General features: G+C 41.0%; 2 protein-coding genes across 7 annotated transcripts in view; one reads left to right on the forward strand and one right to left on the reverse strand.

The window, feature by feature from the left end:
• The window catches only part of TMEM116 (transmembrane protein 116), a 166,167-nt gene extending 157,268 nt beyond the window's left edge, over positions 1 to 8,899 (forward strand). For all 5 annotated transcript variants that reach the window (XM_041728544.1, XM_041728543.1, XM_041728542.1 and 2 more), the window contains one exon: positions 7,677 to 8,899. In XM_041728544.1, coding sequence (XP_041584478.1) covers positions 7,677 to 7,926 — 250 coding nt within the window. In that variant the 3' untranslated portion in view covers positions 7,927 to 8,899. The remainder of the gene's footprint in view (positions 1 to 7,676) is intronic.
• The window catches only part of MAPKAPK5 (MAPK activated protein kinase 5), a 40,804-nt gene continuing 26,403 nt past the window's right edge, over positions 3,191 to 17,591 (reverse strand). The window contains exons 8-14 of one of the 2 annotated variants that reach the window (XM_041728552.1): positions 13,754 to 13,834; positions 11,060 to 11,247; positions 8,906 to 9,026; positions 5,399 to 5,529; positions 5,024 to 5,139; positions 3,915 to 4,019; positions 3,191 to 3,578 (exon numbers count right to left, since the gene is read on the reverse strand). In XM_041728552.1, the coding sequence (XP_041584486.1) occupies positions 3,484 to 3,578; positions 3,915 to 4,019; positions 5,024 to 5,139; positions 5,399 to 5,529; positions 8,906 to 9,026; positions 11,060 to 11,247; positions 13,754 to 13,834 (837 nt within the window). In that variant the 3' untranslated portion in view covers positions 3,191 to 3,483. Of the gene's footprint in view, positions 3,579 to 3,914; positions 4,020 to 5,017; positions 5,140 to 5,398; positions 5,530 to 8,905; positions 9,027 to 11,059; positions 11,248 to 13,753; positions 13,835 to 17,591 lie in introns of both variants that reach the window. The other variant, XM_041728551.1, reaches the window with a different exon arrangement.

The following is a 17,591-nucleotide window of genomic DNA, read 5'->3' on the forward strand; positions in this document are numbered from 1 at the left end:
TTGAAATGTGTAAGTCTTTGGGTTTGGTTTTGTGTCAATTTCCTGACATATTTACCAATACTTTCAAAAGGGAAAAAAAGCACTATCCACATTCCTTGCAGTTGTTCTCCTGTACATTTTATGATGAACTAAAATAAAACTGTACATCTTTTATCCTGCATGAAAATATTTTATCAAGTCAAATATTTACAATACAAAACCTTTTTAAAAAAGGGTTATAACTGCAAGTAACACTCAAAAATGGGGATATATCCTATCTAATTCAAAAAGTAATGGTACAGGGGTACCTGGGTAGCTCAGTCCATTGGGCATCCTGACTCCTGGTTTTGGCTCAAGTCATGATCTCAGAGTTGTAAGACCAACCCTCTGAGAGGCTCCATGCTCAGTGAGGAGTCTGCTTGAGATTCTCTTTCTCTCCTGCCCCTCCCTGCACTTGTGCTTGCTCTCTCAAATAAATAAATCTTAAAACAAAACAAAAAAAGGGAATGGTACAGTACCATAAGATCTCAGATATGAGCAAGAGAGCAGATCAACTCAGTAATATTTAATTCCTAATACAGACTTAAAAACTTAATCTTTAGCATCTGGCAAAAAATTTGTACTGTCATATCACAAGTCCATTTTAAAAATGTATAGCAACTTGACAGGATGAGCACTGGGTGTTATATGTTGGCAAATCGAACTCCAATAAAAAAATAATATAAAAAATATATAGCAAAAAAGGTAAAATGATTTTTAGCTGAATTTCTTCTCGTATTTTATATGAGAGAAGGCCTCTTACAATTAAATAATTTGGAAATTATCACAGATTTAAGATATTTCCCTTATTTTAACCAAACAGGCAGGGCAAATTAGGTTGTCATTTTGTAGGATAAAATAATCAGAAATGAAAGAACACTTCCATTTTTTAAATAAATATATAACTAAGTATATCCAATTTTCCAATTCTCAAATTGAAACACATTGCTTGATTCACACACAAGATGTGACTTAGAACATCTGAGTTCTTTAACCAATAATTCCTTCTATTTGTTCTTTCTCACATGAATATAAGCTTTTTATTTTTTTAAAAAGATTTATTTATTTATTCATGAGAGACAGAGAGAGAGAGAGAGAGAGAGAGAGAGAGGCAGAGACACAGGCAGAAGGAGAAGCAGGCTCCCTACAGGGAACCCGATGAGGGACTCAATCCCGGATCCTGGGATCACGCCCTGAGCCGAAAGCAGACTCTCAACCGCTAAGCCACCCAGGCATCCTTATAAGCTCTTTTTAAAAAGCTTTTTAATTTTTTTAAAAATTAAAATTTCTTAAGTAAGCTCTATGCCCATCATAGGGTTCAAACTCATAACCCTGAGATCAAGTCACAAGCTCTACCAACTGAGCTAGCCAGGTGCCCCTAAAAAATTACATATCTATTTTTAGCTTTGAAAAGCTGAAAACTGGGACATCTGCATAGCTTAGTTGGTTAAGCATCTGACTCTTGATTTCTGCTTAGGTCATGATCTCAGGATCATGGGATCCATCCAGCCCCTTGGACTCCATGCTCAGCACAGAGTCTGCTGTCCCTCTCCCTCTGTTCCTCCCCGTTTGTACACTCTCTCAAATAAATAAAATCTTAAAAAAAAAAAAAAAAAAACTACTGAATTCTCTTTACAGGGTATCTATTTTTTTTTTCCCATTAATGATTTTTATTCCAGAAGCTTACTCAGGTTTCATAGATTTTAGTTAGCCCGTATTTTATTTTATTTATTTATTTTTTAAATAAATTTATTTTTTATTGGTGTTCAATTTGCCAGCATATAGAGTAACACCCAGTGTTCATCTCATCAAGTGCTCACTTCAGTGCCTGTCACCCAGTCACCCCCACCCCCCGCTCACCTCCCCTTCTACCACCCCTAGTTCGTTTCCCAGAGTTAGGAGTCTTCCATATTCTGTCTCCCTTTCTGATATTTCCCACTTATTTTTTTCTCCTTTTCCCTTTATTCCCTTTCACTATTTTTTATATTCTCCAAATGATGAGACCATATAATGTTTGTCCTTCTCCGACTGACTTATTTCACTCAGCATAATATACAGGGTATCTATTTATAAGTAATTCATCACCTAAGATTAGGAAGCCTTACCTCAAAAAATATTTATTATTCAATGTAATAAGGTAATTCTTACAAGATACTTTGTATTTTTATCCTACACATCCAGTCACATACATATGGGGCATACTAACCAAATGTCATCCTGAAGACCAGCTGAGTAAAGTGGAGGAGTTACAAAGTGAGCTCTGTGAGATCAATTTTGATTGAAGAGAATGTGATGGGATGAAAGTGAAGAACTGTCAACAGATCATCTTCCTCTGCTCTGTAAATTGGAAATTTGCCTGCTAGCCCTTCTATTTACCAACACAGGTACCCACCAAAAACTGCTATAATAAATAAGTAAATAAAAATGGTTTATGGAAGCCCATGTGCACAACAGAAAACTTTAAAAAAGCATCCAGCCTTGTTTTCCATTGAAACAGCTAATCTCTGGGCCAAAACCACCCTTCCTGAAAATGAAGGGTACTGATCAAAATAAATGTAGCCCAGGATGTCAATGTAAAATGCAAGCCAAAACATTTGACAGTACAAGGGAAGCTTTAAGAGAAAAAAACTGGACCACCTTAGATGCTAACCCAAAAGTCCAGTTTACATGACATGTAACTTTCTCAGAAAAATCATCCAATAAATAGAGCCAGGAGAACAGAGAAAAAGAAAAAAAAGAAAAGAAGCAACAGAGCTTGGTGGGGCTGCAGGGAAGGGGAGAGGACTGAGCGGGACCTCAGATGAATGGAATGAAGCTCTGGTTCTGCATGAAAAGAACAAACTCAAAATCCCATTAGGTTTAAGAAACACACCAATACCTTTTAAAAGATATGACAAAAAAGAAATGTTACCACTTTGCCCAAAATAATTAGGAAAAAGGGAAATGAGGGCTCATCTCCCTGTCTCTTCCACTATGGGAGTTTGTATCCTGTGGATTTCAGCAGGCAGTCTGCAGTATGGATCCACAGAAGTTTTTTGGCACCAGAGGTAATCTACCAATAGTGCAGAAAGCAAATACACGGGGCAAGTGAAACCAGATTCCACAGTACTTGGTTCAACTGTTTACTAACAGACAGGTCAGTATAGTCAGTCCTTTGTCTACCACTGGCAAATGGTTTTTGTACATTTTATTACAAATAAAACAATCTTGTTTGACAATACCATCTGTCATCTTACAAACATATGAGAAAACAGTCCTAGAGTAATAGTGTATCTCTAAGAACTGAGCTTTTCTTAAAAACAAACAAATGAACTATACTATGAGTAAGTCCTGTATCTAAATCTATACAGTGTCTTTAAGTAATGTGGAAATGAAATTATGATTTATTAATTTACATAAAAATTACTTTATACATTAAAGAATAATTTTTCAAATTGTTAAAAAAAACAAAGTCTGAAGCTGTCATTATTGGGATTCATGGGACATGGTTTGTTCTTCTATCACCTGCTTCACAATTTCTGCCAGTTTTAGTCTATCGACTTTATCTGTGAATCCACGACCTGAAATGCAAAAAAGAAAAAGTCAGTCTCCAAATGTTTGGAAGGGAGATTCTTGACAAGAACCCAATAACGGAATCATGTGATGTATGACAGGGGATCTGCAGGACTGAATTTGCAGCACACAGTTTATCTGAACTCTGAAACTCAACAAGTGAAAGAGCCAGACATCTAGATACACCTGTGCAGCTAATGTAGGACTAACCCCCGTCCCATAATACTCCGCTCACTCTCTAGCCTCACTTCACCTCAAAACAACCCCAGCCAGCCCGAGATATCCTCCATGTTCTACAAATAATCACTTTTCTGCATCCACGGAGAAAGAAAGAAGGTTCCTACCGTTCCAGCTGAAGCTTTGCAGAGTATCTCTTAGGAGTTTGCATTCCCGGTTATACTTCCAAGCCTCCTGCATTACTTCATTCAGCTTTTCATCTTCATTCTCTCCTATTGATAAAGATGAAGAAGTTGTGTCTTCCTGTGGCATCATGGGATTTTAAGGGTCAGAGATGGAAGGACATGTCTAACTTGTTGAGAAGTGATGAGTAAAAGTGCAAACTTTAGCACTGTTGTTACTACTAGTTCCTACACTACACGTAGGCCACTTCTGGGCTTTGTACTCTTCTACTCAGATAGCCTCACACAAATCCTCTGATGTACCTAGGGTCTTGGCACTAGAGTCTGGGAAGTAAACAGAGTCAGACTCTGCTGCTGATTAAAAACAGATGTTAACCTAACAGACCAGGAGAGGACAGAACAAGGCTGAGTGGACCACCTTCTTTATCCTAAGCTCATTTCTTTGGAAGCTATCTAAGAACACTATGTGAATTCTCTAAAAACCCAAGGAATCTAGACAGCCTTCTGGCTTCCTACTTGAAGCATCTCACTCATCTGCTGAGAAGAGCCCATTACACTCCACCAAGTGAGAGAGACCACACTAAAACAAAGTTCTCACTCAAAAGGAGACGTGTACAAGTCACACTCTGGCCATGATACAACTTGGGAGGTGCTCTCTCTCTTTATATTCACAAGTTAATGATAGCCCTGCACTCTAAAGGCTCTGGAAATGCTTCCTGTTCTTCACACGTTGATCCTGTCCACATTTTCCATTCTTCATCTTCTATCCTGTGCCTTCGTTAACAAATTAAGAAAACATAAAACTGCATGCTGCACCAGACACAGGCAATTAAACCTTAACTAGCAGTTTCAGAGAAAACCAAAGGAGGGGCACAATTTAACCACCTTTCTGAGCTCCCGCTGCCCTCTCTTATTTTAGTGGGCACAGAGTAATTTATATAATGTACTTATTTTCTTATAACACAAAAATGAAAAAGAAAGCCTCAAATTAAACTGCTCCTTCTGTCATGTGCACACGTGCACACACACACACACACACACACACACACACCCCCACACACGCACAGAACATTCATAAATGGCGTGACCTTTACCAGCCTGGGGGAGAATACACTGAGCAATCACATCTCGGAGCTTTTCCAAGGCAACATTTGAATCCTCAGCTCCATTCTCACGGTCATGGATATAAACACAGTCCTTTGGCTTGGTGCTTTAAAAGTTTGGGAGAGAGGAACAACAAGGTGAAACCTCAAAAACCAATTCTCCACAGTTAACTCTAAACATAAGGCAGCACATTTTTCAGATAAATAATTAACTATTGAGTGTCTCTAACTTCTGATGCTATTTAAAGGGGCTTACCCTTTCTACCCTCTTAAGTAGCAAAAGGGCAAACCACTGGCTGTTCTTTCAGAACCCTGCGCTTAACCACACGGACCATGAAGGAGAATCCACAGAATAAGCTCAGTTACCCGAGTAATTTCCTTTTTCTCAGAATAGGATTGTTCACAGAGTGCAGGGGTTTGAGGCTGACTTTCAGATCCTGGATTCTCATGTTGGCCAACTGTTCTGCGTGAGCCTGCTGGATTCCTGCAACCACCGCCTGAATGGAAACACTATGATCAGTTTTCACCTCATTTCAGGGCACCAAAAAAGCAAATCTAAGAGACTGTGAAGGAGAAGCTCCAAGAACTAAAAAGACAATTGCACTTTTACACTGGCAATATACAAATTTTGAATAGCCAGAGCAATCTTTTCGAAGGCTCAGCAAGCCCAGGGAATACCAGGCAAACCAAGGGCCATACAACAGCTAGCACCTTCTTCCCTGCACAGGGACAGAAACGCAAGTAAGAAATACTAAGTAAGACTCACGTTCACCATCATTGGCAAGAGCAAGTCTAAAGAGAGGCGTTTATGTACATCAGGGAAAAGGCTGGCAAGCTGCTGCCTGAGAAGCCTTCCACAGTGGCATTTATTCACTGCCCCTCCCCCCACTTTCCCCCCTACCCCTTGGTGGACAGCCCGGGTGGCTCAGAACCCCAACCACTTCATATGGTAAATAAGTAGGTCCTCAGGAACTCATCTACAGGTCAGCCAATTAATTTAAAATGAGAAATAACTTTATGGGGTCCAGAACTTTTGAAGTATGTATCTTTATGACCAAAGCAGGCCCTTATTATGCGCAGACCAATTAAGGAAGGTAAATAATCAGCAGAAAGCTTTCTAAGAACAAGATGATCCCATGTTTATATTTAAAAAAAAACTGTGAGTGTAAGTGTGTCTCTCCAGAAAAAGATCAGGAAGGATACATTAAGCCAGATATTACCTCATCTCTGAGGGGTGAGATTAAGGCAGAGAAATGAAAAAGAATTTATGCTTTATATATATATATATATATATATATATATATATATATATATATACACACACACACACACATTACATTATTTATATAATTATAATTTTTTGTTTTAATTTCAACAATAAAATTTGACAATTTTAAAAAGTAGTTCCCTGTTAAGCATGCAAGTAGTAGATTTAGGTAGAGTCTGAATTCGTTTAAAGGAACTTTAATAGCTGGCCCTGACTATACTCTACTGGATCTTCACATCACCCTTATCAGTGATGGCCCAACCAAAAAGAGGAGAATAGCTCAAGGTTATGAGCTCAGGCTTCATCTGCTAGGCAGGGCTTAGAATGGACACTATTCAACATCTGCATATGTGGCCATTTTTCTACACTTCAAAGTTAGCCAACCCACATCATGACCCCATCATTTCTTTAAAAATGGGAATATACTGTCACCTTGCAGTTACACCTTATAGGCCTAGGGCCCACTCTTTCTCATTAAGATCCTGCATATTCATATTTGGCTTCATTATACACTAATTCTACAGTAACTCCAGAAAGCAATCTTAATTCTGCAATTCCAAGGTCTTAAGGAAAGCCATTCTGTAACCCCCATGTGCTGATCTAAGTAATTCCTTAGGATTTTGGACTGATCAAACCAATTCTGGACTACTAGGCATGTTTAAACCAGGAGAAGAAAAACACACAAATCAGAGATAGCAGAGAATTCTGTTCCTTTCAGGTCTTTCCCATACTCCAGCAAAACTAAGGGACGTCTTAGAATTCTTTTTTCCTGGGACATCTGGGTAGCTCAGTCAGTTAAGCATCTGACTTCAGCTCAGGTCATGATCTCACGGTCCTAGGACTGAGCCCCATGGTGGGTTCCCCAGACAGCAGGGAGTCTGCTTATCCTTTTCCCTCTGCCCCTCCCCACCCGCCCCCAGCTCCTGCTCTTGCTCACCCTCGAATAAATAAATAAAATCCCTTTTTAAAAAAAGAATGGTGGCCAGCCCGGGTGGCTCAGCGGTTTAGCACAGCCTTCAGCCCAGGGTGTGATTCTGGAGACCCAGGATCGAATTCTACATCGGGCTCCCTGCATGGAGCCTGCTTCTCCCTCTGCCTGTGTCTCTGCCTCTCTCTCTCTCTCTCTCTCTCTCTGTGTCTCTCATAAATAAATAAAATCTTAAAAAAAATAAAAGAATGGTCTTTTCCTATTCTCTTACTTTTTCTCACACTTCAACCCTCCTTCCTTTTAAGTGGGTAAAACGCATCCCTGTGTCACTGCCTTTATAAACTCTCAGCCACACTGTGGCTTATTATTTAATAAGTCACCAAAAATTATAGCAATTTGTCTTCCAAAAGATTGAACCTATTTATTCAACTCTACTTCTCTGCTCCTAGAACTGCTCCTGAGCTTACAGATTACTGCAGAAGTCTTAGGCTGGCAAGTCTGCAAGTCTGGCTGACCATCTCTAAATACCTTCCGTGTGGCGGGCAGCCCCAGTGGCTCAGCGGTTTAGTGCTGCCTTCAGCCCAGGGTGTGATCCTGGAGACTTGGGATCCAGTCCCACATCAGGCTCCCTGCATGGAGCCTGCTTCTCCCTCTGCCTGTGTCTCTGCTTCTCTCTCTCCTCTCTGTGTATTCTCATGAATAAATAAATAAAATCTAATAAATAAATAAATAAATAAATAAATACCTTCCGTGTGGCCAATCTCTTCCCAAAAATTAACAACTGCCTCTCAGTTATGTCCTACCAAGACTTAACCCCCTCTGTGTACTTAAAACCTGGCACTACCACATATATTTTACTGACTTCCCATTAATGTACCCACAGACGCACTTCAGTCTATAGTTGATTGCTCCTGTTGTTCACTATACTTGGGCACTGGGACGCCTGGGTGGCTCAGCAGTTAAGCGTCTGCCTTTGGCTCAGGTCGTGATCCTGGAGTCCTGGGATCGAGTCCCACATTGGGCTCCCTGCATGGAGCCTGCTTCTCCCTCTGCTTGTGTCTCTGCCTCTCTCTGTGTGTCTCTCATGAATAAATAAAAAATCTTAAAAAAAAAAAAAAAACTATACTTGGGCACTTATGTTGTCTATTTAAATTCCTTAAGGCAGCTCATGCCTAAACATGTGAAGAGGTTAAAAACTGCCATGCAGTAATTAATAAATATGAGTGGTTTTGCCTTCTCTTTGGGAACCTTTCCCTAATTACAGCCCTTCAAAGATACTCTCTTTTTCTGAATTCCTAGAGCATTCATAGAAAATGTAGCATGCAAAGCTAAGATGTCTGCAATGTTCCTTCCTTGTTTCACATAAATTGGTCTTTCCAATTGTCTTATTTAAGCCCCTGGGGAAGGAGGTTGTCGCTTAGTACTCTGTGCCCCCCAACCTCATAGCACAAATATGGAGAATTTGAGTTTTCACTTAGTGTATATTTACCAGGCCTTGATCTGGTCTTTTACTCCAAGAAGCTTTAATTTCAGACCCTGATTTTCAGGAAAGTAGGGATATCTCTCTGGGAAAGACTGAGTTCTCTGCATTACTCTGCCTTTGACCCCTCCCTGAGCCTTGTCAGCACTCCTTCTCAACACAGCCTTTTTGGTAAATAAAATAAGCATCACTCAAAACCTTATCCATCATTAGTTGAGCGGAGGGTAACACATTATCCAAGGCCTCAGTCGAGTTGAGCCACGGGTGGTCCAATACTCCTTCGATGGTGAGTCTTTCCTCTGGTTTGACCTTCAAGAGCCTGTGGGAAAAAAAAGGCCAACAGGGCTGCTGTGCATAGTTGCTTCCAAAAGGCCAAGAAGTTCTGGGTCTGGTTTTAACTAGCTCCAACTTCTGATTTTCCATCAACTCCTATAAGCTAAGGTTTTCCATCTACAGGTAGGGGTAGAGATCTAGTCCCTAATCCCTGGTGGTGAGGGCACTGTGTCCTTTAGTAGTCCTTTCTACACTAGGCAGAGTAAAATAAAAATGGTAGAAAAAGGCTTAATCCAGTGATACTTCAGACTGAGTTCTAGGCTCGGTAAGCCTACATACAACTTCTTGTTCTTGGCACTTGAATCTCCACATGCGTTTTTTTTAGGACAGTGGGCTCCAATTTCCAAAAGGGATTCAAAGTGCTCTTTTGGTTGACAGTGACTACAAAATTAGTTGAGGGGTCATGTGGTTATGAAAATCCAGGTTGCTACTTGTGATTAAGCTATTAGATGTCACCATATGGCAGGACATGAACCTTTTACTCCACAAACATTCAAAAGCCAAAAATCTAGTCTCTGATAAGGAAGATGGCATTTCCTTCTAAGCCAAATGTATTGCTCTATACCATCTGCTTTTTGATCCTACTTCTTCACATCTTGTCCACTCATACTGATGTTTTGATGTAATTCTTGGCTCATCTCAGCATGTTCCCTGGGCTTTTTAGTCCCTCCTTCCAACTATGTATCCTCCCACTATAAACGTCAGAGTCAGGACAACATGCACACTTGCTCTTTCAGATACTCTGCAACCTTCTGGATCATTCTGAACAAACAGCTTCAAATTCTAAAGAAAAAATTATTTAGAAAAGAATCCCAAAGCTGAAAGAAGATAATGTCACTCTAAGGACAGGAAATACATTCTATAGAATTGACAAAGAACCACTTAGAGGATATTGATGTTTTGGTTAAATAGCTGAGAATATGGTATGGAAACAGCATGAGAAGACAAATGAAGCTTTAAACATTGCCTCCACACTCCTAAAAACTTTTACTTGTATATTTTAGAAACTAGTCTGTCTTTATATATATAGATCTTTGGGGATCCCTGGGTGGCTCAGCGGTTTAGCACCTGCCTTCAGCCCAGGATGTGATCCTGGAGTCCCAGGACTGAGTCCAGCATCGGGCTCCCTGCATGGAGCTTGCTTCTCCCTCTGCCTGTGTCTCTGCCTCTCGTTGTGTGTCTCTCATGAATGAGTAAATAAAATCTTAAAATGTGTGTGTGTGTGTGTGTGTGTGTGTGTGTGTGTGTATCTCCTTAACCAACAGAACAAGCTCACTATTGAAAAGGAGGAATCTCTACAGAGAAATGGCTGTACTGTCAGGAGAAAGCTCCCAGGCACTGCCTCTTTAATGCTCCTCATCACATTACAGATGAAGCAACAAACCAAAAGAGGAAAAATTACTTGGTGAACACCAAGCAGTAGGAATACCAGAAGAGTGCCCAAAATCCCAGACAGCTAAGCCTCCCACACAGGTGGGCAGGAAAAACAAATATATGTCAAATTTAGGTCTGACTTCTTGCTTAGTGCTTCAGGTACCAAAGGTCTCTGTCAACTCTGCCTAATCTACTCATTAGCACAAAATCTTCTAAATCTATCTTAGCAGTGGGAGTGAGGAGGCTAGAGCAGCCACCTACCCCCACAGCAGCAAAGGAATGAAAAGCCAAAACATCATTGTCATCTTAGCCCGAGTTCAGTTCCTGACGTCATGTCTATTCCACATGACTGGCTAATATGCAGGAAGGGCACAGCAAGGGGCTTCCATTTCAGGTCCTAAATTAATGCTCTGAGGGACCCAAGTTCACAACCCTGGGGACAAATTCTAAGAATACGACAGGAGAGAGCAAAGCTCCATTTTCAACAAGGTGTGGACATGAAGAGCTCTCATCTCAGGCTCCAGGTATAGATTTCTACAATGTTCCAATGGGAAGGAACATGCCTGGAACACCAGTAACTTTTCCCTTGTGCTTCACCATCTTAAAGCCTCCTTGGCCTCCCCACTCCCCAGCCTGGGGACTCACTTCCTCACAACATCTTTGGCCATCTCTGAGATCTGGCTCCACTCTTCTTCTGGGAACTCAAAACTGCCTGTCATGATCTTTCTCCGCATATCCTTTGGAATAGTCCGGCTGTGGTGTTTGGAGTAAAAAGGAGGGTATCCGCACAACATCACGTAGATAATCACCCCTAGGGACCACAAGTCACAGCTCTGAAAGGAAAATGAGAATTGTCACTTATGGCAGAGGCACAGCCCCAAAATAAAGCCCACAGGACCAGCCCAGAAATAGCCCCTGACATACCCAGGCTGATATCTCCAAAAATCACCTCACAGAGACTGGAAAAGTTTCAGGAAGTCTTAAGGGAACTAACCTTTCTCTCCATCATATGTTTTCTATGCCACCAACACTATATATATATATACACACACACACACCAGCACACAAGGCCAGTCTAATGTGAAATAAACAGTTACTTTTATTCTCACTGCTCAGGCCCAAGCTAGTAGCTGATCCTTGGGTACAGGTGTAAGATACTTCACCTCCAGCCAGAGAAATAACAGAGATAAGTCAACTGGTTGGGAAACATGTACGCTGTCAACCTGAGCAAGGTTGAGGCTGCAAGCACAAAGCAGCTAAGACACAGGCAGGCTGACCCCATAAAACAGCACAAGTCATTTTGTAAAGGCCCAAAGCAGTTTGACAAAGATCAGGAAGAGGCACTAGAGGGAAGAATAGGAGGTCGAAAAGCACTCCTCTGACCACAGATGACTCACTGTACCCATCTGCAGGACCATACACCATTCCTGGAGAAGATACTCTGAAAGAAAGGAAACTGCCACCAACTATTTTGTCTGTAGGTATTAAGGTGCCTTCATGGGCTACAGTCACAGCATGATTATTAGTAACAGACTCGTAGACTCGTAATTTAGTTAAATGCAACTCCACCTGCCTCGATACTGGGTCTTCAGAGGTTTCAATTCAAGCCTATCTTGAGTCACAGGACAAAAGCAGTGTCTGTCTGCTTGAGAAAGGAAGCCAAGGGAGCCTGTCATTGCAGCCACATGCTATTTTCATACCACACAGTGTCCTGATGAGAGAAGCCTAGAAAATGGGATGTCTCAGCTACTCCCACCTATGTTTTGGCATCATACTAATCAGTATTTGTAGATGACATGACCTATGCTACAGACCATAATTATAAAATTATAGAGGTGAGGCGCCTGAGTGGCTCAGTCAGTTAAGCATCTGCCTTCAGCTCAGGTCATAAACTGGAGATCCTGGAATAGAGCCCTGAGTTGGGATCCCTGCTCAGGGGGGAGTCTGCTTCTCCTTCTCCCTCTGCTCCTCACCATGCTCATACTCTCTATCAAATAAATGAAACGTTAAAAAAAAAATTACAGAAGTAAAAGGAATCCTAAAAATAGTTCAAATCCCTCACTTTCCAGACGAGAAAACTGATACTACTTTTTGTTTTTATGAAGATTGATGTATTTAACTTCTAAAAACTTAATTACATCCTATTATGTATTTTTGTTAAAAATTATTTGCAAATGTAGCAGTGTTCATTTAGCTGCCAATATAAAGAGGATTATCTCTAAACTAATATATATACACTCAAAAATAAAGGAGCTGTTTATTTCAACATGCTACTCATCTGCAATGTGTAATTTTTATGAATGTCATGCTAATGCATGAGCACCACTAGGTTCACAAAATGGAATAGGAAAATAAGACAAAAATACTTGTGGAAAATAATATATCACACAAGAATCCATTGCATTCATGCTGAGAAAATTTTAGTGAGTAAATTAATGTCATTTAAGTGCTTCTACCACGCCTTTCCTGTGTGCATTAAGAAGCAGGAAGCAGTTTCTGACTCTGATGCCATAATCAGCATAGTCCTCAAACCTTCACTACATAAGAGAGCTGACCATGGTTTTGAGTTTGTAGGGTAAGAATGGCAATGAAAGTAGATGTTTAGGGTTCTGGTCACACTGTGCCAGTGACAGTGCAAAGAACAGGGTCCTGAGTGGCAGAGGAGCCTGTGTTTATGTGTGTGAATGTGTGCACATGCTTAGAAATATGTGGGACCCAAGAAGAGCTGACCTGCCTTTTTACCACCCTCGGGTCCCTCTGTCATCTATATTCAGCCCTGAGTCCCCAAGCAGCATCATTATTTTTCTGATCTACTCTGCGACCCCAGGGCCTGCTTTAAGAAGTCCTAATCCTCTTTGTTTTAGAATAGAGATATTAGATGTGTAGGCCACAGACTGAGAACTGTAAGACCAGGAACACCTGCTGTATGTCGCAGACACTATTCTAAGTTGGGTATTTTATGGGAAGAAAGACTGATACCATAAATGGCCATGGAATGTTCTGAGAAATGGCCTCTACCTGAAAAAAGCAAGGCAACCACATCTTTTAAATGTGGTCAGTGGACTATAAACTATCCAAATAAATAACCTACAAGTGACCATTGATTGCCCTTGGTTCCTGCTGCAAAACCTCAATTGTTATGAACCTTATTTCATATTTCATCAGACACAAAAACCTGAATTCCAAGTACTCTTCTGCATGTGTGGTTGCTGCCAGCCTTTTGGGTAGGAATATTAAAAGATAAGAATGGAATTAGTCACATTCCCAAAGGACCACAAACACCTCACAGGAGAATAGGGGCTACACATGAAGGCTGCAGGTAAGTGTCTCTTCCCCTACCTTGTTATAAGTGTAGGGTGTTGGCGAGGTAGGTATGATGCCAGATTTCTCCTTCTGATGCCTTCTCTGTGCCTCCAATACCTGTCAGAGTCAGACCAAAGGGGACAATTTACTGAAAACAACACCAATAACCTAAAACTTGAGAAAGAATGCTGAAAAAGAATGCTGAAAGAGGGTAGACACTAGCAGTTAACAATAAAAAAAAAAAAAACCCTCCAGAAAACACAAACTTTCAAAAACCTTTTTTCCCTCTTACAACCAGCATATCAGTGTTTGGCCAGGTCAAGGATAAGAGGATCAAGTCCTTGGAAGAGATTTAGCTCTTCTTCCTGCCCATCAAGGCATCTGAGATCATGGACTTTTTCTTGGAGACATGGACATCCCTTACATGTATATAAAAGCAGAACAGTGCTGGCCAGTAGATCAAGTTCAAGGTACCTGCTGCCATCAAGGACTGTAACAGTCATGTTGGTCTGGGTGTTAAGTGCTCAGGATGCAACCACTGCCATCCATGAGACCATCATCCTGGCCAAGCTCTCAACTGTCCTGTGCAGTGAGACCCCTAGGGGAACAATGCTGGCAAACCCCCAGATTCCTTGCAAGGTGACAGGATGCTGTGACTCTGCACTAGTTTGCTTCCTCCTCACACCCAGACCCACACTACTGTCTTAGCCCTGTGCCCATGAAGCTGTTGATGGCAGACGTTGACAGCTGCCACACCTCAGCTAGGAGCTTCATTGTACCTGGGCCAACTTTGCCAGAGCGACCTTCAGTGCCATCTCCAAGACTTACAGCAGCCTCACTCCGACACTCTGGAAAGAGACTGTTCACCAAGTCTCCGTGTCAGGAATTTACTGATCACCTTGTAAAGACCTACATCAGAGTCTCCATGTGGAGGACCCAGGTTCCAACTATGACCACCACATAGTGTTTTTATACAAGAATAAGGTGAATTAATTAAACCTGAAAAAAGAGGGACGCCTGGGTGGCTCAGTGGATGAGCGTCTGCCTTCGGCTCAGGACATGATCCTGGGGTCCTGGGATCGAATCCACATCAGGCTCCCTGCAGGGAGCCTGCTTCTCCCTCTGCCTATGTCTCTGCCTTTCTCTGTTTCTCATGAATAAATATTTTTTTTTAAAAAAACCTGAAAAAAGAAAATGCCATTTATAACAGCATAAAACATAGTAAGAATAAATCTAATAAAGATGAGAAAGATCTATACACTGAAAACCACACAAGTATTGCTGAGAAAAACTAAAGGCAAAAATAAATGGAGCAATACAGCTTGTTCGTGGGCTAAAATGCTCAGTGTTGTTCAGATATCTGTGTTCCCATATTGAACCATACCTCTAAAACAACCCCAGTCAAAATCCCAGCAGGGTTTTTTGTAGAAATTAACAGCTGATTCTAAAGTTTATATGGAGGGTGGCTCAGTCAGTTAAGCATCTGCCTTTGGCTCAGGTCATGACCCCAGGGTCCTGGGATCGAGCCCCACATTGGGCTCCCTGCTCAGTGGAGAGCCTGCTTCTCGATCTCCCTCTACCCCTTATCCCAGCTTGTGCTCACTCTCTCTCTCTCTTTCACTCTGCTCTCAAAAAATAAATAAATAAATAAATACAATCCTTAAAAAAATAAAATAAAGGTCATATGGAAATGCAAAGAAATTAGAAACAACTATGAATAAGAACTAAGTTGGAGAGCTAACACTACCTTATCTCAATAGTTATAATAAACCAACAGTAATCAAACCAGTAAGGTATGGGTATAAAGACAGACACGAAGATCACTGGAACAGAACAGAAAATCCAAATTAAACCCACACATATACATTCGATTGATCTTTGACAAAGATTCAAGAGCAATGCAGAGAAAGAGAATCTAAGCAGTGTACATAGGGCTCACAGGAGTTCAGCAGTGTGGATGAAATTTATGGAGAATACCAGCTGTAGGGAAGGTACCCAAAAATCTGCATAAGGAACCCTTTGATCTTTGACTAAATATAGTAAGTTGCACATAACAGAATAAGATTCCATGAGGCCAACAAAGCAACCAGCTATTAGAACCACCACCAGGGATCTCTAAGCTGAGAGTAAGTCTAATGTTACAAAAGTCTAGAAGATATGTGAGGTCCAACTAGCCAAAGTAAAGAGACCTTATTGATCATTGGGGCATCAATAGGAGACCAGAAATTTTCCTCTAGATAGCAGGGCTGAGGTAGCCCTAGGATCAAGCCTAATCTAGACTTGCCCTGGCAGAACTGAGCAGCAAGCTTCAAGACAACAAAGTCAATCTGCATGTAACTTACCACTCACCAAAACAATCTTTAATACTTTAAAATGACAACAAAACCCCAACATTTACCAAGATAATATTACAGCATCCAGAATCCAATCAAAATTTAAGATATTCAAAGAAGCAGGAAAATGTAATCCATAATCAGGAAATGTGATCTATAACCAGGAAGGAAAGAAATCAGTCAATAAGCAGACTCAGAAATGGCAGAGCTGATACAATCAGCATACAAGGATTTAAATATGTTATTAAATATGTTGAGGTACTTAAAGGTAAACATGAACAAAATGAGAAGGGAAACATGATATAAATGTGAAATGATGAAATTCACAAATTAGTGCAGAAGAAAATAGTGAAATCGAAAACCTAGCAATAGAACTTGGCCAAAGTGAAGCAGATAGAAAAAAAGATGGGAAAAAAAAAAATCATGGGAGTGCCTGGCTGGCTCAGTTGGTAGAACATGAGACTCTTGATCTCAGGGTCTTGAGATTGAGCCCCACATTAGATGCACATTACTTAAAAATAAAACCTAAAAAAAAAAAAAAAAAAAAAAAAAAGATCAGAACTTCAGTACTCTGTATGATCTAACACACATGTAATTGGAGTCTCAGAAAAAAAGGCAGAAAGGACAAGCAGAAAAATATTTAAAGAAATGTCTGAAAAATTTTCTGAATTGATAAACACCATAAACTAACAGATCCAAGGAACTCAACAAACCCCTAGCAGGAAAAACAAATACCTACATCCTAGTCAAACTGCTAGGACTTGTTTCTGTTTAGAATGTAGAAAGCTGGAGTGTTACTCCCACTGTAACAGCAAGGAAAAGCTAAACTACAACATCTCACTTTTCTTGAACCCTACAGATCAGAGGTCTCGAGGCAATGAAGTACCCTGCAATCTAAAGAAAGGCCCTTCCAAGAGGCAAGATGTGAAAAATGGCTCATCTATGACAGAGCCTGGGAGTAAGCACTATAGCACACTACACGAGTAAAAAGAATTCAGCTAAATTTTCAGCAAACTGCTAAAGGCAAAGTGTGGGCTACCATGAGGGGTTGGCAGACTCTGTAGGAATCACAGAAACAAGGGGAATCTGCACCCTTCACAGATTCTTCCACACAGACTTCTGCCACATGCTCAACAGGACCCCTGCACAAGAAGACTGGGGCTGGTTCAGAAAACATGTACCTCCCCATCCTTAGCTGTTGTCATCCTCTGCCAGGCAGGCAAGCATAATCTACTGCTAGGGGAGGAGAAAGATTGTGACTCGAGAGCCCCTCTGAGGCACAGGTGTACAGGTGCATGCATAAGCACACAGGTGCGGCCAAAGCTAACAGTGGAAAAGGAACATGAAAATTAAATAAATAAATAATACCCGGTGGTACTCCCAGCCCCCACACTAGGCACAAGGCAACAAGAGAGGGATGCCAGTGGTGCACTGAACAGAACCATAGCAACAAGAAAGCTCAAACTCAGCTCAACTTCTGAGCAGACTGACTCAGCCACCTACCCCCTACACTAAATGACTAACAGCAGGTGCAGCAAGCC

Source organism: Vulpes lagopus, chromosome 14 (assembly GCF_018345385.1).
Source record: "Vulpes lagopus strain Blue_001 chromosome 14, ASM1834538v1, whole genome shotgun sequence".
NCBI classification, from domain to species: Eukaryota; Metazoa; Chordata; class Mammalia; order Carnivora; family Canidae; genus Vulpes; species Vulpes lagopus.